The 23,197-nt window shown below is 53.9% G+C and overlaps 2 protein-coding genes across 4 annotated transcripts; one reads left to right on the top strand and one right to left on the bottom strand.

Moving 5' to 3' along the window:
• Positions 1-302: 302 nt before the first annotated feature.
• On the top strand, positions 303-11,777 carry Dok4 (docking protein 4). Of its 3 annotated transcripts, XM_026395715.2 has the most exons (9): positions 303-374; positions 5,281-5,539; positions 8,792-8,899; positions 9,063-9,177; positions 9,406-9,525; positions 9,609-9,798; positions 10,491-10,629; positions 10,841-10,964; positions 11,049-11,777. In XM_026395715.2, the coding sequence occupies exons 2-9, from the start codon at positions 5,474-5,476 to the stop codon at positions 11,165-11,167; spliced, it is 981 nt and encodes a 326-aa protein (XP_026251500.1). In that variant the 5' UTR covers positions 303-374; positions 5,281-5,473; the 3' UTR covers positions 11,168-11,777. The 3 variants fall into 3 exon arrangements, with proteins under 3 accessions (XP_026251500.1, XP_026251497.1, XP_026251498.1); XM_026395712.2 differs by having other exon boundaries at positions 10,841-11,777; XM_026395713.2 differs by lacking the exon at positions 303-374 and adding an exon at positions 4,629-4,692 and having other exon boundaries at positions 10,841-11,777.
• A 1,196-nt stretch (positions 11,778-12,973) lies between these two features.
• On the bottom strand, positions 12,974-21,670 carry Polr2c (RNA polymerase II subunit C). The gene is made up of 9 exons (XM_077793083.1): positions 21,515-21,670; positions 21,305-21,354; positions 19,075-19,143; positions 18,672-18,724; positions 15,092-15,220; positions 14,637-14,688; positions 14,258-14,426; positions 14,041-14,115; positions 12,974-13,472 (listed from the first exon to the last, which is right to left on the bottom strand). Exons 1-9 carry the CDS (start codon positions 21,598-21,600, stop codon positions 13,328-13,330), a joined length of 828 nt encoding a protein of 275 aa, XP_077649209.1. The 5' UTR covers positions 21,601-21,670; the 3' UTR covers positions 12,974-13,327.
• Positions 21,671-23,197: the final 1,527 nt, after the last annotated feature.

Genomic DNA, 23,197 nt, shown 5'->3' with positions numbered 1-23,197 from the left:
ACCGAAAGGCGATGTGAGCTTGGGCTTTGGAGCCCAGAGATCTGGGCTTCCTGGTGGCGCGGAGCCGGGCTCCCAGGGCTCCCTGAAGGGGTGGGGAGCCCCCGCACAAGCACAGGCCCCGCAACTCGGAGGAATACGGCGGGGGCGGGCCGGGGGCGGGGCCTTGGGGGCGGGGCGGCGCTGCGGGCCCCAGCGGAGGAGCCGCGCAGCCCAGTCCCAGCCGAGCGGAGTCTGCGGCCGCGCCTCCCTCGCCGTCCCCGCCTGGAGCCCGGCGCCGCCGCCTGCCGCCCCCGCCGGCCGCGCCGTGACGTGGGCATGAGCCTGCCCCGTGGCCCCGCCGAGCCAGCGCCCCCGGCCCGGGCCTCGGCGCCCAGGTAAATAGGGGGCGCGGGGCCGGGAGGGGACCTAGGCCGCGCTGAACCCGCGAGACCCCCGGCAGCTCTCATCCCCTGGCCCCTCCGGAACCTGCGGACTCTCCAACCCCCCCCCCCCCCCCCCCCGAGCCTTCCAACTCTGTGAGGGGGAGGGATCTCAGACGCGCTCCCCCAAGCCAGTTCTTGGGCCCTAAAACTACCCCTGAACTGTCCCCACCCCCAGTTCTCCGCTCCGGGAAGCCCAGCTCAGGATCTGACCTCACCTGCACCCACTCACACCTCATCAGAGAAACCCAGGCCCCTGGCGCCCTCCCAGCCCCATTCCCGGCACCCCCCCCCCCATGGCCTCCTGCTTGCTCAACTTCTCCAAATTCCAAGAGACTATGGCTCCACCCGCACTGGCCCCGCTGCCCACCCTCACCTGAAGATGGGGTGCCTACCATTGCTTACACTCATGGCCAACTGCCTGCTGCCCTTGACCCTTTCTCCCCTGACATCCTGGGGCCTTCTCCCCCAGGGCCTTGGTTCCAGTTAAATGCTTTCTGTCATGGCAAAGGGGCATGAGCTGAGGTTGAGCACCTCATTCTACTATGTGGTGCCCTCATAGTTCAGGGCAGGACAGTTGCCAGGGCACCTGAATGGAGGGCTCAGGCTGGGTGAGGTCTGATAGTGCTGAGCAGGGGCCAGAGTCTACTCTAGAACACTCCACTAAGAGCAGTTAGGGACTAGGCTTCAGGTGACCCCTTTCAGGGGAATTGGGTCCAGGACAGGCAGTTCCTGCCCCCCATCTGGGGTGGGTCCCAGAAGCTGTAAGCTCTCTGACCAAGTGCTCCTTTCTATGCCTGGGTGCTGGTTACTCCCCGGAAGGCAGCAGGCTGGGCATGACCTCACCTAACAACCCCAGCCAAGGTGGGGCCACCCAGTGAAACCTGGACACAGCGTCAGCAGCACACTGTCCCCTGAGGCAGCTTTGAACCAAACTGGGTTCTGAGTCCTGCTGGCTCTCCTCTAACAACTCTGCTGCCCATGAGGGTCAGCACTGGGCCTCAGGGCACTCTTGCTTTTGGAACTGAGCTGGCAGCCAGATGTGTGGTGGTGGAAGGATGAGGAAGAAAAACCTAGAGAGAAATGTTTGTTCAGTCCCCAAATATTGAGCACCTCTCTCAGCACTCGGCAGTGTCCTCGGAGCCGGGCTGGAGCTCTGACTAGACAGAAGAGGCCTGTCCATCAGGGAGCTGCCAACCTAGATGTCTTTCTGTGGCTGAGGAGTAGACAGATGAAGGAACAAGACACAGTGACACTGGATGTCGTGAGAGAGCTGACTAGCAGGGCTCCTCTGGCCAGGGTGGTCAGGAAAGGCCTCCTGGAGGAAGTGACCTTTGAGCTGAAATCTGAATGAAGCAGTGGAATGAACCTTGAGAACTTGTGAGGGAACAGTGTCACAGGCAGGGAACAGCAGGTATAGTGGGCCTGTGTGGAAAGGAGTTTGGCGTGCTGGGGGGTGGTAGGACACTGGAAGAGGATAGATGGCAGTGACATAGCACCACTTTCCTGGGCTCAGGATCTGGATACTATGGCTGTTCACATGTCCCTTTGCCTAGTTAGGTATTTGATGTCTATGTCACCTAGGATGGGACCTGCAGTGTTTTGGTGGTGGCCCCATACCCGGGGCCCTGGTAACAATAGCACTGGGGATGAGGAGCCAGGCGAGCAGGTAATGGGAAGTGTCCCTGGTGCTGGAGAGAATCCACCCTCTGATAGGATCTTTGCTGTGGGGTGGAGGCAGGCAGACAGCGAGATGGTGTCCAGGTAGGGCTGTCCCTGAAGCTCTGATAAGATCCCATCTGTCTGGCGGGTGGGGAGGCCCAGCCAGGCGGGCATCTGCTCCTGCTCTGTCATTGGTTGCCAGCTTCAGCGAGTAGCGTTTGTTCTGGAGCCAAAGCCTCCAGGCAGAATCCAGGGAGGGAGTGCTCAGAGTGGCTGCCCATGGGGCAGGTGGGCAGGGACCTGCCTGCCCGGGGAGCAGAGGGAGCAGAGGGACCGTACCTGTCTCTTTCTGAAAAGCTGTGGGGGCCTGTCTGGGGTGGAGCTGCCACATTAATGTGAGGCTGGGACAGGGCTGGGGCCCCCACCAGCACTGTGAAAGGGGCTGCTGGACACTCACTTAGCTCTTCTAGGTGATCAGAGCTTCCAGGCCTCTGGTCCAGTGCCCAGGACCTCATATCCTCTTGCAGTAGTGGGCAGTCCCCTGCTGCAGACTTGGGAGGTTGCTGGAGGCTCAGCGGCTCCACGGTTGGGCAGGGCGGGGGCCCTCTGCATCCCTCTGCCTCGGGATGCTCTCTGGGCTTTACAGGGTCAGTGTGGGGGCACTTTCCTGCTCACCAGGTTCAGGCCCTCTAGGGAATGGGTGGGTCTAGGTCCCCCCTTGACCTTATTGCCTGTCACATTTGTGAGTCCACCTGTTGGCCATTCCCCATCCCTGTACCATACCATTTTGGGTCACAGGTGGGGGCTTGCTTTTACAAACTCATGAGGGACTGAGTGTGGCCAGGAGCTGCTGTGACTGGGGGCCGGGGTCAGATGCCAGGACGTTGGCCCCCAGGCTTCCTGGTTTATCCCTGCGGCTGATTCTGGAGCTTAGGGTCCAGGGCCATGTGTAGGGCTGTGCCAGACACAGCGGGAGCACTCTGAGAGCTTGGGGCCACTGTCCCTCCCTGCTGGCACTGGGAAGATGTCTGATGGCACCGGAGGGAACAGGCCTGACGGGAGGTGGAAGGTTGGCTGCGGGGTCTGCCCAGCCCTGACTGGGCAGCTGCTTTCAGAAAAAAGCAAACCAGAATCAGCAGCCCTAGGAGTTTTTCAAGGCAGTTTTTCTGGGTCTGCAGTGAACATCGGGTCTTCCGGATTCCTCTCCTCATTTAAGAAGGTAGCTTGCGCTTTTTTAACCAATGGGGAAACTGAGGCACGCAGAAGTTAAGTGGCTTGTCCAGACTGCACAGCTGGCTGGATTCGCACTCCTGGCTGTACCGGCTGCTGGCCACCTTGGATGAACCCAGGGGCCGGGTGGCTTCTCATAGATGGGTTTGGGAAGGGGCCTTCGGCGCCGGACCACAGCGGTGTCCAGCCTGCTAGTCCCCTTGGGAGCTCCAGGGAGCCAGCGCTTGCTCTGGTGACAAGGCAGCTCAGGAGGCAGGCAGTGGGGACAGAGCTGGGAAAACCGACCTCTCTCTGACTGCCGGAGCCCAGGTTGGGCACGGCCAGTGGGGACCAGACCTTCCAAGAGCAAAGTGGAAGACTTGGGTTTGGGAGGGACAGACAAATTGAATGAACAGGAGGGCCGCTGAGAGTGGCACATGGAACAGGGGATCACTGCCCCTCTGGCCCTCCCCTGGTTTGTGTGTGCTCACTGTGGTGTCCCATCTGTTCCCTGTTAGGGACTCAACAGATTGGCCTCCAGGAGACTGATTAAGGCCTGGTGGCCGCAGGTCCAGCAGCATGCTTGCCCCAGGGCCCCATCCAGGCAGAGGCCAAGCTGATCCCCCAAATGCTACTGCACCTCCACCTAGCAATGCTGGAGACACGGGAAGCCACGTGGTTGGCCAAGCCCTGTCCCTGAGGCTCTGTGGCCAAGAAGGCTTAGGTGGTAGCAGGCAGCCAGAGTTGTCCAGAGGACGGTAATCTGTCCCCAGGCTGGCCTCCATCTCCCATCCTGAAACTTATCATTCATTTCTGGCTACTCCTTGGGTTTACTGTGTGACCTTAGTCCTATGGCTCACCCTCTCTGGATAAGTTTCTTTCCCATTTGTAAAATGAGGCTGTTAGACAGTCATTGCTAAGATCCCCCTGAATCTGTGTTACCTACTGATCTGCCTGATTTGAAGTGACCCTGCTGGTACCCTCATTTCCAGTCCCATATTGAGCTCAGCTTGGTGCCCACACTGGCTTCTGCATCCGCTGGACTCTATCTTCTGCCCTGCACCCAGGCTGGTCTCCCTGAAATTAACTCCTGCCCATGCTCAGAACATGGAGGCGCTGTTTGGCCCCACCAGACCCAGTGGCCTGTTGGGGCCTAGTCCCCACCCTCACAGATTGGCCCAGTTTTCCCAGTTTCAGGGTCAGGGTGAGACATCTACTCCCACAGCGGCCACCTCCAGCCGGCAGTCACATTCCTCAGGCTTATCTGGGGGCCCGCCCCATTGAACTCTGCCCTCCTACCCAGGAAGCAGGACCCAGAGGAGCGCTAAGTCCAGGGGCCTGGAGCCGGCCTGAGGGGCCTGGGTGGTGCTCCCCAGCTTTCCTCCCGGCTGGAGAGAGTCAGGTAGAGGACCGGTGGGGCAGGGGTTGGAGTCTGCGAGGCCCCTTGTCTTTAACCCCAGGGAGCGGGGTGTGGGCTTTGCTCAGCCGTCAGACCCTGGGCCCTGTCCTAGGACTACCCCCCACCCAGGCGCCCTGTCCCTGGGGCTCAGCTGCCCGGGGAAGGGGTTTGTTCTGGCAAGTTGCCCCAAGTCTGCCCCAAAGTTGTAACAGGGAGAGGGCCAGTGGCCCGAGAGCTGTGGGGACCGAGGGACCCAGCTCCGGGTCCCAGCCCCTGTTGGGGGGGAGCTCGTGGCCACCCTTCCTCCGCCCTCCTCCTCGGTGGGAGCAGGAGCCAGCCCGCCCAGGAAGGGGTTAACCGCCAGCCCCGCGCGAGGGAGGGACTGGGCTGGACCATTTTCTCGCGCTGCCTCCACCTCGGTTTTCCTGAATGGTTCTGTCGCCCTGGGGTGGGGAGGGAAGGGAAGGAAGAAGGGCGGAGGGAGGGAGGGAGGGAGGAGTGTGGGAAGAGGAAGGAAAAAAGAGAGCGAGCGAGACAGCCAGGGGAGAGAGATGTCACTGTCTCTGATCTCGCTGTCATCTGCGTTTGCAGCAGGCGCCGGGCACAGGAGCTGCTAGAACAATGCTGACGCGGGCGAGGTGAGGAGCGGCCCGACGACAGACGGACGCCACGCCGGCTCCTCCGAACAGGTGACACAGGTGATCGGAGGAGTCCAGACCCAGGCCACCTGGGCGTCCCTCCCCTGCCTCGGCCGGCCTAGCACCCGGGAGACGGCGGGACAGCCATGGCGACCAATTTCAACGACATCGTCAAGCAGGGCTATGTGAAGATGAAGAGCCGAAAGCTGGGGGTGAGCCCGCGGCCCTGCCAGGGACGGGCGGGAGGCATGGCGTGCGCGTGCATCGCCCGCCCGCCTGGGCATCGTGTGCGTTTGTGGTCTTGAGACTTCTCTCTGCGGGCTGCTGGGCATGTGCCACCCAGCTCGGCCCGCAGCAGCCCCCGCCCCTGCGCGGCTGGCTGGCATCCCAGCCGCTGGGCAGCGGTGGTGGCCGGTGGGCAGGCGGCTCCCGCTATTGTTGAAGTTGGGCAGCAGCAGCAGCAGCAGAGCCTGGAGGGCGGGCTGAGCGGGATCCGCTGCCTCGGCCCTGCTCCTCCTGCCCCTCGCCCCCCACCTCTGGGGGCCTCTTTTCCCTAGAGCACACCTTCCCCTGCCTCCCGCTGCTTTTCTCCTGTGAGTATGTACATTTCGGGGTGTTTCTGATGGTAATGAAGTGTTTGGAAAGCAGAGTGCTTTGGGGGAACTGGGCCAGGAGAGCGAGGGGCAGAGCTGGCACTTACCTGGCCTGTACTTGAGAACTTATGGTAGGAGTTGGTGGTGGGCTTGGAGGGGCGGCAGATGAGGCTTCTAGGATGTGCACCAGTTCCCCCGAGCCTTGAGACCCGGCTGGGGAAGATCCCCTAGAAGGCGTGAGCAGGGCCCCCAGGGACCCACTGAATGATCTTGGCTAGTCCAAGAGCTACCTTTGCTCCCCTGAAGACCCTTCCCCACCTCCAGTGAAGGGGCTGGCAGCTGCCCCTCCCCAGCAGGAAGGAAAGCCCTGGTGACCCCAGCCACTGAGTCTGTTCTCCTCAGGACTCGGGTCCTTTCCTCCTTCCCGCCCCCATTGCCTGGAAGGAAGCTCCAGGGCTCCAGGAAGCTCCAGGGCTCCCAGTTCAGCCTGAGTGGGGCGGAGGATGAGGAGGGGCCAAGGATGTGGCACCTGCTTTCCAGCCTGGGTACCAGGTGGGAAGGGATGGCCTTGGGGAGGGGCGTAGCAGCCCTTCTTCCCCTCGTGGGCCTTTCAGGGCTGTGTTATGTGCTGGGCCAGTGTCCTCACTGCCATCAGGTGGGCCCTTGGTCCTGCAGGGCAGAGCTGGTGGCATGATTTGAATTTGTAGCCCAACTCCGAGTGCAGCCTAGTGGGGACAGTCCTGGCAGCGTGGACCCCTGTGCTCTCCCTAGACAGGGATTCAGTCACTGACTTCCAGCACAGAACAAAGAGGCTGAGGCCCGGGTGGGGAGGCCAGGGAGGTGGAACCCAGCTTTAAACCCACTCCTCATTCCTATGGCCTGGACCTCGAAGTCCCCAGAGGCCAGCTGGGCTGAAGCCTGCCTAGGGCAGAGCTTGCCCAGAAGGTGCTGGCCTTAGGGCGGCCACTTGGGGTCAGTATCTGACCTGTTCGAGAAGGGGCCCTGGGAACCCAAGTGGACAGGTAGGCACCGCCAGGGAGAGGGGCTGTGAAGTGGGGTGTGGCCAGGTGTTTGGGTTACTCCTTTCCATGAATTCAGCTTCCCTCTGCAGACCCGAGCCTCACTCCCCCGGTGTCAGTCTGCAGAGGTGAAGCGGAGGCGCTGGAGGGGCTGGAGGGGCTGGGAGCCCACCCCACTACCTACCGGGCCTCCCTCCCCGGCAGAGCTGTGGCAGAGTGCTTCTGAAGCGCTGATCAAAGGCCTGGGAGAAGTGGGAAGGAGCTCTCGAGTCAGGCTCCCTGGGGCGGTGTGAGTGTGTATCCTGTAACCAGGCAACCAGGGTGCTCAGGCCTCGGGCTGCTGCCCCTGGTGCTGCAGGCTGCGTGGGGCCCAGCCTGGCAGGGTGTATCAGGGCCAGCAGCATGCGCTCGCTGTCCATCCACTGTCCCTTCTTGTGGTTGTCCTCTCGTTCAGCAGCTCTGGGAAGGAGGCACCAGGATTTGAGTGAGGATTCTTAGAATAAAACAATTTCTATCCTAAAGGAGCCTTGCAGCTAGATGCTCAGGGTGCTGTGCTAGGTGGATGGGCCAGGGGCTGAGCCAGGGTCAGCGTGCAGGGGCACTCATGCCTTCAAGTGTCCTGGGCAGAAGCCAGAAATGACCAGGCTCTAGGCACTTTCTGGGGACTACCTAGGCCCACTGTGACCCTGCCTGCCAAGTCTCTGATGCATCCATGACTGATTATGGCTAGGGAAGGGGCAAGGCCTTGGGTTTGTGGCCCAGGCCCCCGCTGGCCTCCCCTGCTTTGCACTGGGGCACCCTGTAGGTCCTTTCTGTTTGCCAGTGAGAGCGGCATCAGGGATTCCCCGGGGAACAGGCCTGTTAGGCTTCTGGACCTGTTGGAAGGAGCAGGCATCCCATGGGGGAGGGGCCCCTGGAAGACGAGTCCATTCAGTAGCTCATGTAGGTGGCTGTGGTCACCCCTCAAGGTGTCTGGTAGGTCAGTTTGTCCCTTTAACCCTGGAGAATGGTCAGCCCCTGTCCTGCCCCTTGGGAGGAGTTTCTAAAGCTCTGGAGGATTTAGGGGGAGTGGGACACAGGGCGTTGGCAGTGGTGGGACAGGGAGGAAGCCGTGTGGGGAAGGCAGCATGATGGGGGGCACCACTGGATTAGCTCTGCACCTTCACCTCCTGGGGCCTCTGGTTCCCCGAGGGAGCAGGGATGTAACCCTGACTCCTTATATTCCAGGGTTGGTATCAGGATGACAAGAGGGTGAGGGAAAACTTTTGCGGACAAGAATGGTGGCACCAACACCAAGAGCCTGGCCTGGCTCCGGGAACAGGACCAGGGCAGTTTGACCAGGGTCTCCCTGTCTTTGGAGACCATGTGGCTGGAGCCCTGGCAGCAATGGCCTGTGCAGTGGCTACGATGGGAGGCTCTGGGTCTCCACAGCCTGCTTTCAACCAGCACCACCATTTACCAGATGAGACTTTGTCGTGCCTCACTTTCCCCACCTGTAAAATGGGGTAATAGAACTGTCTCGGGAGTGACTCTGAAACTGGGAAGCGCTAATACAAAATGTATAAACAGGAACCACTGGGAAATGCTGGCCCACACATCGGCTCAGAGCTGTGCTCACAGTAAATGGTGGAACAGCCTTCCGGAGCCAGGAGAGAATGGCTGTTTTTGCTATTTGGGGAGGGAGCCTCTCCCCAGGGAGGTATCACACCAGTTACTACCTTCCAGGTTTTCTCCAGGCTGAGGCTGCAGGCAGGGCGGTGTGGCACTGCCCCCTGCAGCAGGGAGGGGAACTGCAGCTGTGCTGGCTGGTGGAGGGGCAGGGAGGCCTGATCCCCTGCGGTCTTCCCCCCAGATCTACCGGAGGTGCTGGCTGGTGTTCCGGAAATCCTCCAGCAAGGGGCCCCAGCGGCTGGAGAAGTATCCGGATGAGAAGTCTGTGTGCCTCAGAGGCTGCCCCAAGGTGAGGGGCCAGGGCCTAGCTCCCTGCGCCTGTGAGCATTGATGACCTACTGTTGGGAGGTCCAAGGACATCCTCCAGGCGGTGGGGGCAGGGGTGGGGGAGTGCTGTGGGGAAGCAGAGGGAGGTGCTCCAGCCTGGTAAGTCCCTATGGATGCCATCCTAGGTGACAGAGATCAGCAATGTGAAGTGTGTCACGCGGCTCCCCAAGGAGACCAAGAGGCAGGCAGTGGCCATCATATTCACAGACGACTCGGCGCGCACCTTCACCTGCGACTCAGGTGAGGTCCCAGGCCGCAGGCTCCTCTAGGCTCCCTGGACTGGTCGTGGTCAGTGGTTCGGCCAAGAGGCGGAGAGGGGGTGTGGCGGTGTGGGTGTCTGAGGGACAGGTGGGCAGACAGGGGGCATGGCCTTGCCCTCCTTGCCTTGCAAGGTGGGGTAACTGAGGGTCAAGGCGGATGGGGTGGGCTGCTGGGGACCCTGAGCTGGCAGCATGCCATTTTCTCTAGAGCTGGAGGCAGAAGAATGGTACAAGACACTGTCTGTGGAGTGTCTGGGGTCACGGCTCAATGACATCAGTCTGGGAGAGCCTGACCTCCTGGCCCCAGGGGTGCAGTGCGAGCAGACAGGTGAGCCCTGGACCTGGGGGGTGGGGGCGGGGCAGGAGGCGCCTCCCGTGGCAGCTCCAGGCCACTTGCCTCTCCTGCTGCAGATCGCTTCAACGTCTTCCTGTTGCCCTGCCCCAACCTCGATGTGTACGGCGAGTGCAAGCTGCAGATCACCCACGAAAACATCTACCTCTGGGACACACACAACCCCCGTGTGAAGCTCGTCTCGTGGCCCCTCTGCTCGTTGCGCCGCTATGGCCGGGATGCCACACGCTTTACCTTCGAGGCTGGCCGGTAGGACCCTCTTGCCTCCCCATCCTGCACCACCATCGTCATGATAGACCTCTTCTGCATCAGGCACTGTGCTAGGACCTTGTTTACTTATCAGCATAACAAACCAAAGGGGAGTGTGGTTTCCCATTATGCAGATGAAGAAGTTGAGGCTCAGAGAAGCAACTCACCCAGGGCAGGTAGGGCGGGCGAGGCTCTGTACCAGAGGTCTAACTGCTTGGGCTCAGATCCAGTGCTGGCACCGGCACTTACTTGTGATTGTGCACTTGGGTCCCGGCTTCCTCATCTGTCTCCTGGGATAATAAAGTACCTAACTTCATAAAATTATAGTGAGGATGGAGTAGCCCCAGACTGGAACCCCCAAAATTCTGTATGATCCTCTGCATCATCTTGGTTGTTATTCAGCTTCTATATGCTTCAGTTTCCTCATCTGTAAAAACCATTTAAGGAAACACAAAATGAGGAACTATTAAGAGGGAAGACCAGAGGGTGGTGGTGGGGAAACAGAATGGGTTAATTCTGTGAAGCATTTAGACCTCCAGCTGGCACACAGAAAATGGCACATGTGTGCTATGTGGCCAGGCTCTGGGAGCAGAGCCCCCTGCTTCCCAGAGGGCCCGGTGCGGCCACTGCTGGTGTGCAGGAGAGCCTGAGAAAGCACAGGGTCTCCACCACCTTGCCACCTGTGTCCTCAGGATGTGTGACGCTGGGGAAGGGCTCTACACCTTTCAGACACAGGAGGGGGAGCAGATATACCAGCGGGTCCACAGTGCCACCCTGGCCATCGCCGAACAGCACAAGCGGGTCCTGCTGGAGATGGAGAAGAATGTGAGGGTGAGGCAGTGGGTATCAGCCCCGGGTGCAGGGGAGGCTGGGGGCAGGGGAGGCCGGCGGCAGGGGTGGGCAGGCCTGAGTGCCTGGGGTCTGCCAGCCAAGTCTCTATCCGGGTGTGCACAGTCAACAGGCAGGGTCTTGGGCTGGCTACTCAGGGATAGAGCAAGCTACTGCCTGCAGAGCTGACGGAAGGAACCCCTCTGCCCCTCAGCTGCTGAACAAGGGCACTGAACACTACTCGTATCCCTGCACACCCACTACCATGCTGCCCCGCAGTGCCTACTGGCACCACATCACGGGTTCCCAGAACATAGCCGAAGCCTCCAGCTATGCCGGTGAGTTGCTTCCGTGCCCCACCCCCATGGAGGGCACATCTTGTGACCTGGATCTGAGTTCTGAGCCAGTTTCTATACCCACAGGTGAGGGGTACGGGGCAGCCCAGGCCAGCTCAGAAACGGACCTTCTCGACAGATTCATCCTGCTAAAGCCAAAGCCCAGCCAGGGGGACAGCAGTGAGGCAAAGACCCCTTCCCAGTGACAGCAGGGCTGGCAGGCACCAATGACTGTTGGGGGCTGCCTGTTGCAGGACAGACTACAGCCTACTGTGGATGGCCTCAAGAGGCTGTTGGCCAAGACCTGGAGAAAGGGAGCAAGCTGTTCCCTCCCTGCCCCCGAGGGTGAGGCTGGAGCAAGGCAAAGCGCTGGCCACACCGCCTGAGCATGTGAGGGGCCGGAGCCACCATGGACTATATCCTGTTGATGATTTTAATATTTATGGCTTATGACATATTCTATATTAAGATTTTTCCCCCCTGTCCCTTCCCGCCAACACATACATTTTTAATCCCATGACCAGGCCATGGTCAAGGCTGTTATAAAGATTATGAGGGCAGCTGTTTGCCTGTCCTTTGTGGTACAGCCCTCCTGCTGCCAGGACCTGCTTGAATTGCCAGGGCCAGAGGAGGGGGACAATCAGAACTCAAGGCTGGCATTGCTTGCTGACTTTTCCCAAGCAGCCTAGTGGCCAAGACAGCAGGTGGCTTCTCTGTTCCTTTGGGCCTGTAGTGGCACAGGAAGGATCCGAACTTCCAGAATGCCACTTAGCAGCCTTGCACTTGGAGTTTTAAGCAGAGGTGACATCTGGTTGATGCCTCAGGTGAAAAATCTGGTTTTAAAATGTAATTTCTGCACAGGCTCCTTCCTGCTTAGCAGGATGAGAAGTGGTCCTCAGGGTAGGGGTGCTTATTACCTCAGCCAGGTGGAGGATGGCTGGGGCCCGTTTCTGCCGCCAGGCCAGGCGGCTGCGGCAGGACTGCTGTGGGGAGCACCCCTGCTGCCCTCTCATTGACTGGGGTACAGTGCCCCAGGAGAGGGAGACCCTCTGCCATGGGTTTGGCCACCCTATGCCAGAGCACTCAAACCACCACCTCCCCATTTCTCTTCCCCACATGGTGCTGAGGCTCCCTGCTGAAATGCAATTAAAGCAACTGATTTTCTAGTGCTGGTATTTATTGACTACCGTTGCAGAAGGGCTATCTTTCTATTCACATCAAACCTTTGGTTGCGTGGTTTTTGTTTATTGTTTTTTAATACTTTAGGGTTCGGATTTGTGGGAACAGACCTTCTTGTAAATAACCACTATTACGTTTGTGGCAGGAGAATGCTAAAGCAAGAGGACCCCTCCCAAAGGAGCCCTAGAGACAGGGAGGTGGCACAGCCAGCTCAGCTCTGATGTGACCCAGGGAATGACCACCCAGAGTAAGCTAGTCTGCAGCGGGAACTGGGGTCCACAGGACTGGGTCTGGTGGTAAAGCTGGCTGGCTCAGCTAGTGGCACGATGACGCATGAAGGAGATTATGTTGTGCTCTTTATTGCCAAAAATAAAAACTTTTAAAAAAGACAACTACTGTTAATCAATAAATACCCCTTCCTTTCTAGACTGAACTCTGGTTTTCTCCAGGCTGCCTCATTAACTGCTTTGGGTAAGCTCCTACCTGAAGACAACGCTAAGGGGCCAGGGCCAGAACCTTCATTAAGGAGAAATGAAACAGGTGGAAGGGGCCTTTGCTTCTGCGGTCCCCCACACCAAGCAAAAGGATCAGGCTGTTGGAGGGGAAGGCATTCAAACAGCATGTTTATTGTGGAGGGCGGGGACAGCCAGAGTCTATCCTAAAGGATTACTTTCCAAATTATGAACACCCAGAAATTTGAGGTGCCAGTAGCCTGGCTCTGGGGAAAGAGCCAGGAGCATTTATCACCTGCCTAAATGAAGGTTCTAGCACTCAATCCTAACACCGAAAACCTAAGCTCCAGCTGTGAAAATCCCTTCTTTTTGGATGGAAAGGGTATTAACGAGCTGGAATGACCAGGAGGAGTCCAGCTCAGTGGTTCTCAGAGGGGAAGCAGTATGCCCCCTACTGGGGTGCTAGGAAATGGGATGGGAGGGATGTTCTGGGTGCTGGGGAATACCACTGGGCCTTAACAAATAGGGACAGGCATGCTAACTGTCTAGTAAAAACTGTCCTACCCTAAATTCCAGTGGCATCCCTGGTAATCTGCAGCCCCCCTCTGGCTGACACTGATGGCCTGTCATGAGGCTTGAATAGCAGTCCAGAGACCCCAAACCAGAAGGTGTCAAAGACCTGAAACCCAACTACTATCTGGAATCCCCACTTTTGCTGAAATAGGTGAGCTGAAGCTAGTTTATGGTCAGCACATCACTTTGGATCTCGTGGCTTAACTGAGTCTGTAAATCACTCAGCTTCTTCTTTAATCCAGAGAGAGCTGAGAGAACAATGGTTTCAGGGCGCAGAGAACCACAGGACTCCACGTTGTAGTAAAACCTAAAAAGCAAGAATCCAGTGAGAGCCCTGGATGCAGGCTGGCCAGCCCGCCCCATCTCGGCCAGGGACTACCCTTCCTCTGAGTCTCAACTTTGTTCCTGTAAGGAACTTGACTTTAGCACTGGCTGACCTCCCTTCATCTAAAACCTCTTATGCAGAGTGGTCCAAACTCTTTGCAGGCCCTCAAGGAGGCTAATGTTACTTCAAGATGCATTGTGAGACTCCCAAAACAACCATGTATGTTCTACACTGCGGAAATAGTGGAAAATCAAGTAAGCAGTGAATCTGCTACAGCCCCACATATTCTGCACTGTAGCACTGTGGCCAGTTTCTGCCTTGAACTTGGACCTGCACAGCCTTTTCTTTGGAAGCTCAAGGCAGAATAGGAACAGCTTGGGTCAGCGGAGAGTTCCTCTTTCTCATGGTTACCAAAAAGGGCTTGGGATGTGCACACATCACAGGCTGTTGGGCAGCTGGGGCCTCCCTCAGCTATGGGAACTATGATGTGAAGGAGCGGGACTGCCTAACTCAGCCTGTACCCACATCCCGGAAAGGACCAGAGTCTTACCTTTCTGGCTTGCCATTGGGGTCATAGGGAGCCTGTGACTCGTCCTCATCCAGCTCTGAGTATTCACTCTTTGGCCTGAGGTCAAACACAGGTCAATAAGGCAGCTGCTTTTGCTCTTTGACGTTCACAGCCAGCCAACCCTCTCTCGCTCACTAGCAGTTGTGTCCACCCCCGCTCTAGCCCTAAATGCCCACCTTCACTTCTGAAAGGAACATACCATTCCTCAGGCTTGGGGTACACTGTGTGCCTCAGGGCATTGTCGGGATCATATTCAAAAGCCACCCCTGCAGTGGGGTTCCACTTGGCATGTTCCTTGCCAAAGCCCTTTTTGGCATAGGCTCGAAGCCTCAGCTCCTGGCCCTTTCTCAGCTTGACGATGAGGATGTCTGCAAGGAGACATGTGAGTCAGTCAAGGACCAGGAGAGGTAAATTTGGCCTGGAGTGCGATCAGAACACAACACACACACACACACACAGAAAAAACAGAACCAAGTCACAAGGAGACCTGGCGGCACGAGAGGCTGCGTCTGGCCTGCCCCTCTGGCCCATGTGGTGACAGCTCAGGAAAATGTTTGCACACTCCTCCAGCCCCTTACCATCCTGCTCCACGTAGTCGTTGGGGTCATTATCTCGGTTCCGGGATGTCACCTGCGTTGGAGCCCAAACAGAAGCATCTATTAGCCTGTCCCCCGCCAGGTGCCCCTCTGGCAGCCATCTCCCAGCACCTCCAGCCTACAATCTGTCAAGCAGGGAAATGACACCTGAGAAAGTGGTGGCAGAGGTGCCCCCAGGGATTCCACTCCAGTTTATGCTCCTGTGATACTGTTTAGTCAAAATAATCCCATGGCCTTTACAGGTTCCTCAGGAGACAGGGCACAAGGCACCTATCCTGTTCTGCCTAAGAATCCAGAATCAGCACTTCCAGGCGTCAGGTTAAACAAGACACGGCACAGGAAGGTCAATGACTCACTAGGATCCACTCCAACCTGGCCCATGTGGAGCCACCACAAGAACAAAACCCTGGGGAGGGAGGATGGGCTCAGGCACTGACCGGAATGACCCGGGGGCTGTTGGAGATGAGATCTCGGGATGTGACGTGCCGCGTCTGGTCTTCATTGCACCTGACGTCCAGGGTGAACTCCACAGAGCACTCAGGGCAGAATTCCTCACACGTGCAGTCCTGAGGTAGGAAGAGAAGGAGGAATACGTGTGTGGTGAGCCAGTGAACCCCACCAGACTCCCTGCTTCTAATATCCACTGCCTTTAAATTTCTTCATCTAAAAACAATGGGTTGACCAGTCTCCAGGCTTTCTGGGCTGTGACAATCTGCTACTCCACTCCGCTGCTCAACTTTCCAGCCAACCCATGCACACTGACACCAGCTTCCTCCGCACCCACGCTGCCAGGCACCACAGGGACACAAACTGCTAACCGTCCTCTGGCCTGAGTACCTTCCTCCGAGGACTAAGGCTGTTAGGGAAAGGATGCTCCATGCGCAGTGGTTCAGCTTGCCACGGACTAGGAAGACCAGCTTGGGAATGAAACCATTTAAAATATAACAAGCCAAAGAAGAAAAGAAAAAAGCACTTTTCAAGTTTTAGCTACTGACCTATTTTTAAAGAATCTCATGACATTTCATGCATACACAAAAAAGAGAGGTTGAGTAAAATAAACTGATGTCAGGTAACTATCACTCAGTTCCTGTAAATGTCAATATTTTGACACTTTTTTTTTTTTTTTGGTACCAGGGATTGAGCTCAGGGGCACTCGACTACTGAGCCACATCCTCGGCCCTATTTTGTATTTTATTTAGAGACAGGGTCTCACTGGGTTGCTTAGCACCTTACTTTTGCTGAGGCTGGCTCTGAACTCACAATCCTCCTGCCTCAGCCTCCTGAGCCACTGGGATTTCAGGCATATGCCACTGTGCTCAGCAATATTTTGCCACTCTTTAAATAAGTCACTCTTGAAACCACCTATTCCTATGTTAGGGACTTCCTGCAGCAATTTAACTCTGGGCAAGAAGAAACTCAGGAGAACACAATCACAAAAACCATTCTCTCTCTCACATCAGTGAGAAAAACCCCAACACACTTTGATGTTGCAAGATGATGAGGAAGAAGAAATAATTAGGGCTCCCATCTAGGTACTCTGCAGTCGTATACAGATGGGGCAGGAAGGCAACTCAGGCCTTTGGACTGGATCCTTCTTAAAGATGTGAAAGGGAAGAATCAAAATATATTCAGGAAGATAAAATATGAAAAGAAACTCAACCTGAAAAATAAAAAGTATACCAAAAAGTATACTAAAAAGACCATAGAGCTAAGATAACCAAATGCAAAGACTAAAAAGCTCTACCAACCAAGTAAATCTTTTTTATGTATATATTTTTTCATTTTGGGTAGACACAATATCTTTATTTTATTTTTATGTGGTGCTGAGGATCGAACCCAGTGCCTCACACATGCTAGGTGAGCACTCCACCACTGAGCCACAACCCCAGCCCCCAAGTAAATCTTTTTTTTTTTTTTTGAAAGAGTGAGAGAAATTTTTTAATGTTTATTTTTTAGTTTTTGGCGGACACAACATCTTTGTTTGTATGTGGTGCTGAGGATCGAACCCGGGCTGCACGCATGCCAGGTGAGCGCGCTACCACTTGAGCCACATCCCCTGCCCCCCCAAGTAAATCTTGACAATGTCACAACCCACATATACATACAAACAGTAAAGAATATCTTGGGGATAGCTAGAAAAATATGAATATATACTTTATATAAATATTATATATATAACTAATACTAATTTTCTTGGGCACAATAATAGGGTAATTATATAAGAAAATACCATTCTTAGAAAAAGTGTCTGAAGGGGCTGGGGACATAGCTCAGTTGGTAGAGTGCTTGCCTCACATGTACAAGGCCCTGGGTTCAATCCCCAGCACCACCAAAAAAAAAAAAAAAAAAGAAGTAGTATCTGAAAAGTATTTAGGTGATATGGATCAGATGTCTGTAACTTACTTTCCAATAGTTCATAAAAAAAAAACCCACCAGATATGAAAATAAGTGATTGTAGTAAACTATTAACAACTGATAACTACAGAGAAAACATAAAAGAATGTTTAATATTTTTCCCAAAATTTTCTGTAGATTTTTAGAAAAAGATGAGCTGAAAAAAACCCATACCATCTTTGTTCAATAAATATAATACTGGAAGAAAATTTAATGGAAGGAATTGCTAGGCCATAGGACATGCATATCTTTATGCAAGACATTGCCAAATTATTTGTAATGTGGTACAACTATCTCCACCAACATCCATGTTTTATTTCTTAAAAACAAGTCTTGCCAGGCCATGGTGATGCACCCCTATAATCCCAGTGACTTGGGAGGCTGAGGTAGAAGGATCCCAAGTTTGAGGTCAGCCTCAGCAATTTAGTGAGAGCCTAAGCAACTTAGCGAGACCTTGTCTCAAAATAAAAAATAAAAAAGTCTGGGGATGTGGCTCAGTGGTCAAGTGCCCCTGGGTTCAATTTGCAGTTCCAACAAAACAAAACAACAACAAAAGTCTTGGCTAGGGATGGCCCTTGCTTACCACGTGGGAGCCACTGGGGTCAGTGTCCAGTTTGTCTGTCTGTCTGTCTCTCTCTGTCACACACACACACAAAAGCAAGTTGTTAAGTGCACTACGTTATTAGCTTCATATTTTTCTGTGTGCTTCAATATTCCTCTTAAAAAAAAGATTATGTTAGGGGCTGGGGATGTGGCTCAAGTGGTAGTGCGCTCGCCTGGCATGCGTGTGGCCTGGGTTCGATCCTCAGCACCACATACAAACAAAGATGTTGTGTCCTCCGAAAACTGAAAAATAAACATTGAAATTCTCTCTCTCAAAAAAAAATTATGTTATAAGATGTATCAAATTAACTACAACAAAAAAAACCAAGAACCCCCCCCCCAAAAAAAAAACACAATAAAACAAAAACAAAAACACAAACACATGCCCTTGGAAACAGAGAATGAGCTGATTCAAGGATCACCAAAGCCACCAAGAAAGCATACTCAGACTGTTATCTAATGCAGCCCTATAAAAACATGGAGGAAACCTAATCTCCCACTTTTTCCTGATAAAATCATCAAAGAACAAACCTGACCCTGGAGCCAGGGATCCTACCCTGGCCATGTTAACCAGCATCACCTACAGGAAGAGGCATGGATCTGGCAGGCACCAGTTAGTTATGTGAGTGCCTCGGGTGCTATTCTTCTGGGCAGCTCCCACTCCCTCTGTACTCCTTATCTTCACCACAACCTTCTGCTGCCTCCCTTTAGGCTGCCAGGCCTCCACCCTGGGAAGACACACTTTGGAAGGAAAGGAGGAAGGAAGGAACCCACTGTTCAGCATAAATGGACATTCCGATGGATGCGCCCTCTTGTGTGGCTAACAAGACACCTCATGCCCTGGGTACCTCTCATCAATCTGAGTTCCATCAGAACCAAGAACCTGGATGTACTTCAGGCTTTAGACGACATTTTCACATGTCTTTCTAAAATATCAACCTAAAAGCAAGAGGTCAGAAAAGATCCCTCAGAGAGCTGAAGCTTCTCCCCTCCTCCACAGTCAACCCATTACACACTTACCCGGGAGTACTGCAGCTTGTCCACAATGTCATCACTAGTGAGGGGAATTAGTCCTGTAAGACACAGAAAGCACTTTAAACAAGACCCAACAGCTGGACATGATAGCACACTCCTATAGCCCAGCTACTCAGGAGCCTGAGGCAGGAGGATCACAAGTTATAGACCAGCTGGGCAACTTAGCAAGACCCTGTCTCAAAATAAAAAAACAGAAAAGGGCTGGGCAATGTATGCTCAGTGGTACAGAGCCCCCTAATTCAATCCCCAGTTCTGGGGAAAACAAACAAACAAACAAAAAAACACCCAACAGGAACGCCAACCCAAGAACCTAAATTCCCCTTGAGGGGCTCCTCCTATGACACCAGGCATAGTACTCTCCCCTCACTCTCCCAACACCAGCACTCACCAAGCCTGTGAGCAATGAATTCATCATGAAGGACTGAAGAATTGGCATCAATCTGAACCCAGTCAATAGCTAAAAAAAAATGAAGAGTAGTTAAGTCACCAACTTCATCAGAGATTCAAACAAGTGTGCTCAAGATTCAGAAATCACCTGATGCTTCTAAATTGCAGACTCCTGAGCCAGGCTGCCAGAGGCTGATTCCACAGCACCAGAGCCTAGGAATCTGGATTTTAACAAAAACTACACACCCCATACTCCACCTCCCTGCCCAGGTGATAATGCAGGGGGTTGACACTCACCTAAAGAATATAAAAGGAATGGGAACATATCATTGAGCTGAATATTTCTGTGAGAAGCCAACCTATGCCAACACCAAATCCAAAAACTATTGGGGCACTTAAAAATTATGGAAAATGGACTGGGGTTGTGGATCAGTGGTAAAACGCTTGCCTCACACATGTGAGGCACTGGGTTCGATACTCAGCACCACATAAAAATAAAGGCATTGTGTCCATCTACAACTGAAAATATTTTTTTAAAATGTGGAAAATTTCACAGAAATAACAGACTTATGGTCATATGTTATTTTATGATACAATGACCAGATCACCCAATTTAGAACTTCACTATCTTTCAATGGATAAATGTTTACTGAATTTCTTCAGTGGGTAAGGCACAGTCCTATCAACAATGAGGTGGATGAGGAAGGACTGTACTCTCAAATAAGCTTGACTTAAACACAACTGTCCTCACATATACATCTGCACATGATTAAGTCAAGAAGTAAAACAGCATTGCAGCCCAACTGTTACTAGGGCACAGACACTAGTAACAGAGGTCAGAAGAGGACCAGATACCTGCTTTGTCCTGCTACACTTCCTCAACCCAAGCAAGGACCATGACCCAAGCTTTTCTGCTTCTTTACTCTCCCATCTCCATTCCCTGAAATGTCTTTACCTCTACTGCCCCCTCACCTCCATACAGGTTAAAATCCTGGCCTAAAAACCAAGAATTCTCTGCTCTTCCTATTACAGCTATGATCAATTGCTCCCTTTGAACTGCTTTCACAAACCACCAGAGCTCCCTTAAGTCACCTCTCACATGTTGCCTTGTGACATGTGCATGTCTTATCTCTACTTCAACCTTTGAAAATGCCCAAGGCAGGGTCTTGAGATCCTTTGCATTTCTAGTGTGGGTGCTCAATGTCATTCGTAAAACCAAATTTGTGGGAAAAGCAGCATTTAGACCCAGAAGTACATCATGAAGTACAACTCTCTTTGCTCAGGATGAAACATACCCAGAGGCTGCAGGGATTAGGCAGGGGGAGGACCAGCAGTCCAGGCTGAGCTGATAAACTTGACTGGGAGTGGTGATGTGGATGAACTAAAAATGTTCTTGTTCTATAATCATCTGATCTGTTTATTTCTTTAAAAGCATGAACACTTGAAACAGCAGCTATATTTCCTGTTTTGGGGCCCATTTTCTTTGAGCCGACACTTAGAATCTACTTGTTGAATTTTACATACGCATGGTCAGTGTATAAAACACTTGCAGCAGAGTGGCTGGATCCCAACCAGAGACAAGTTTTCCCTCCACTAAGTGCCAGCTTCACTGTGGCTATGCTTCTCTTGTCCTGACCACAGTCTACCTTACACCAATGTTGTGTAAGGATTCGTTTTTTTCCCCCTGCAACTTCACTGTGAGCTCCAAGAAGGCTGAAACGCTGTTCCACACAGCCCTGCACCTCCAGTGCTTGGCACCATGCCTGGCTCTTACATGCTCTATATATGCAGCGGAAGAACAGATCATTAGAAAAGGCTCAGCGATCGCAAAGCACTTACAGATGACCTCACTTAATCCTTGCTAGAAGCCAGTAAGGCGTAGAGTGTCTGAACGTTGCAGATGAGGACTACCTGCAGCATGCGGAAGCTGAATAACTTGCCCTCTTACCTTCTCTGGTTTGCACAGACGGCAAGTGAAAACAGTACTGGAACCCAAGCCGGCCTACGCTCCTCACCCACAGGGTAAGGGTGGACCTAACTGGCCCGAGGGAGCCAGGAAGGCCAGCAGTGACCACGGGATCAAGGGCACAGGGCCTGATCAAGTCTCCAGCACTGCCGTCTTCTCAGCACCCCCAATGCCAGCCCCACCCGAGGACTGGAGGCAGGAGCCCCAGGTGGGCGGAGGGAATGGGGGCGGGAATGGCGGTTCTGGCAACCAGGGGGTCGCTTACCTATTATGGGCACCTCGGCGATGAAGACCCTCCGAATGGAATTGGCCACTCTGAAGGAGAAAACCCCGAGCGGCGGCGTGAGGGTGGCGCTGCCGCGACAGGCCGCCCCGCGCGCAGGCTCCCCAGCGCAACCCTGGCACCGGGCGGCTCGGGAAGGTCCCTCCCTCCCCCCGCTCCAGAGCCGCCAGCCTCGCCCCTCCGCGGCCTTACGCCAGGTCCGTGTTCTCAATGATGAACTTGACGTTCTCGTCGGTGAGTTCCGTGATCCGCACCGTGGGCTGGTTGGCGTACGGCATTGCGCCCCGCGTCCAGCCGGCCCCGCGACAGCTGCGCCGCGCCTGCGCCGACTCCGCCACCGGAAGTCGGTCAGCGCGGCCTCTGCCCCTTTTGTCGAGGCTCGCGCGCAGTGCCACCTGCTGCTCGGAGGCCGAAACCATCCCAGGTCCGCGTTTTCAAACCCCATCTGTTCCTAAGTACATCAGGTTCAACCATCGTGGAAGGTAATGTGGCAAAACTTGAGCATGTTTTTGACTCAACAATAAACTAGCTGGGGGTGGTGGTGCGCGCCTATAATCCCAGAGGCTTGGGAGGCTGAATCAGGAGGATTGAAAGTTTGAGGCCAGCCTCAGCTACTTGGTGAGACCCTACCTCAAAATAAAAAACAAAAAGGGCTAGGGATATATGTTGCTCAGTGGTACCCTGGGTTCAATCTCCAGTACCAACTTTTTTAAAAAAATAAACTAAGAATTCATACTGCAGAAAAATTTGCAGTTGTAAAAATATGTACAGGGTTGTTCGTGGCAGTATTGTAATGGCAAAAATATTCACTAGACAGTAATTTTTGAGAGACTTGGTTAAATAGACACACAGGAATACTATGAAGCTTTAAAAAGAATTAAGTAAGCTTGGTACACCTATGGAAAAACAATGTGTGTATACTTGAGCTAAATGTGCTTGAAAGATGGGCATATACCCTTTCCTGTTGGCCCTTTAAGTTGGGATCGTGCACTTCAGAAAACAGCAGGAAGATACAATGCATCTAGGTTTTTTTTTTTTTTTTTTTTTTTCTTTGTGGTCCTGGGAACTGAATGCAGGGGAACGTTTCCAGTCCTATTTATTTTTTGTGATAGGGTCTTACTAAATTGCCAAGCCTGGCTTTGAACTTCAATCCTCCTGCCCCAGCCTCCCCAGTAGCTGAGATAACAGGTGTGCACCACCATGCTGGGCTTATCATCTACAGCTCTGTGTAGTTACAGTGGGTGAGAGCTCTTCATCTCTGCATCCCCAGTGCCTGGTGGTGGGCTCCACAGTGTGTGTGCTCCATTACCAAAGCCCCTAAACAGACTAGAGATGAGTTTAAACGGGTCTTAAAAAAGTGGCAGCTGCTCATAGAGAAGAGAGGCCCTTAGATAGAACCCAGCAGGAGCTTCATCTAGGGAGCAGAAAAGCAGTCAGAAAATAAAGAGAAGTTTGCTGTGGCAAAGAGTAACACCTTTTCCTGAGCCTAGAGGAAGGGCACCAAGGGGGCTCTTACTCCGCAGCTCATGCCATCTCAGGGAATTATGAATTATAGCCATCTGCTAAGATGAGGGGGATGCCCTGAAGGATAAAGGGGAAAATGCGATGTGGAGTAGCTTCTGCAGGAACTTCACAGGGTGTCACAAGGCACAAAGAATCAGAAGTATAGGGGGAAAAAAAAAACAGTGGTAGGCCCAGGAGAAGAGATCTGAGATCTGATTAGCTCCTGACATCCCCATCAATATTCGGCTGACACAGGCAGGAGAGAGCAAAGCAGGAGACAGAGTCAACCAGAGATGCAAAGGAGCCCAGTGAGCACTGGGCTGAGAGCTACAGACGATCACTGAAGTGGTGAGACAAGAGCAGCCAAGACAG

Source organism: Urocitellus parryii, chromosome 15, assembly GCF_045843805.1.
Source record: "Urocitellus parryii isolate mUroPar1 chromosome 15, mUroPar1.hap1, whole genome shotgun sequence".
NCBI lineage: Eukaryota > Metazoa > Chordata > Mammalia > Rodentia > Sciuridae > Urocitellus > Urocitellus parryii.
This window is presented reverse-complemented; position numbering and strand designations above follow the sequence as displayed.

Bases quoted from the DNA above. Each gene is read 5' to 3' on its own strand.
- Polr2c (XM_077793083.1), bottom strand. From the start codon at position 21,600: ATGCCGTACGCCAACCAGCCCACGGTGCGGATCACGGAACTCACCGAC. The intron at 19,144-21,304 runs GTAAGCGACCCC...ATTTTTTTTTAG, and splicing joins CGCCGAGGTGCCCATAATAG to CTATTGACTGGGTTCAGATT. The intron at 13,473-14,040 runs GTAAGACTCTGG...CTTGCTTTTTAG, and splicing joins CCCAATGGCAAGCCAGAAAG to GTTTTACTACAACGTGGAGT.
- Dok4 (XM_026395712.2), top strand. From the start codon at position 5,474: ATGGCGACCAATTTCAACGACATCGTCAAGCAGGGCTATGTGAAGATG. The intron at 9,178-9,405 runs GTGAGGTCCCAG...CATTTTCTCTAG, and splicing joins CACCTTCACCTGCGACTCAG to AGCTGGAGGCAGAAGAATGG. The intron at 10,630-10,840 runs GTGAGGCAGTGG...TCTGCCCCTCAG, and splicing joins AGATGGAGAAGAATGTGAGG to CTGCTGAACAAGGGCACTGA.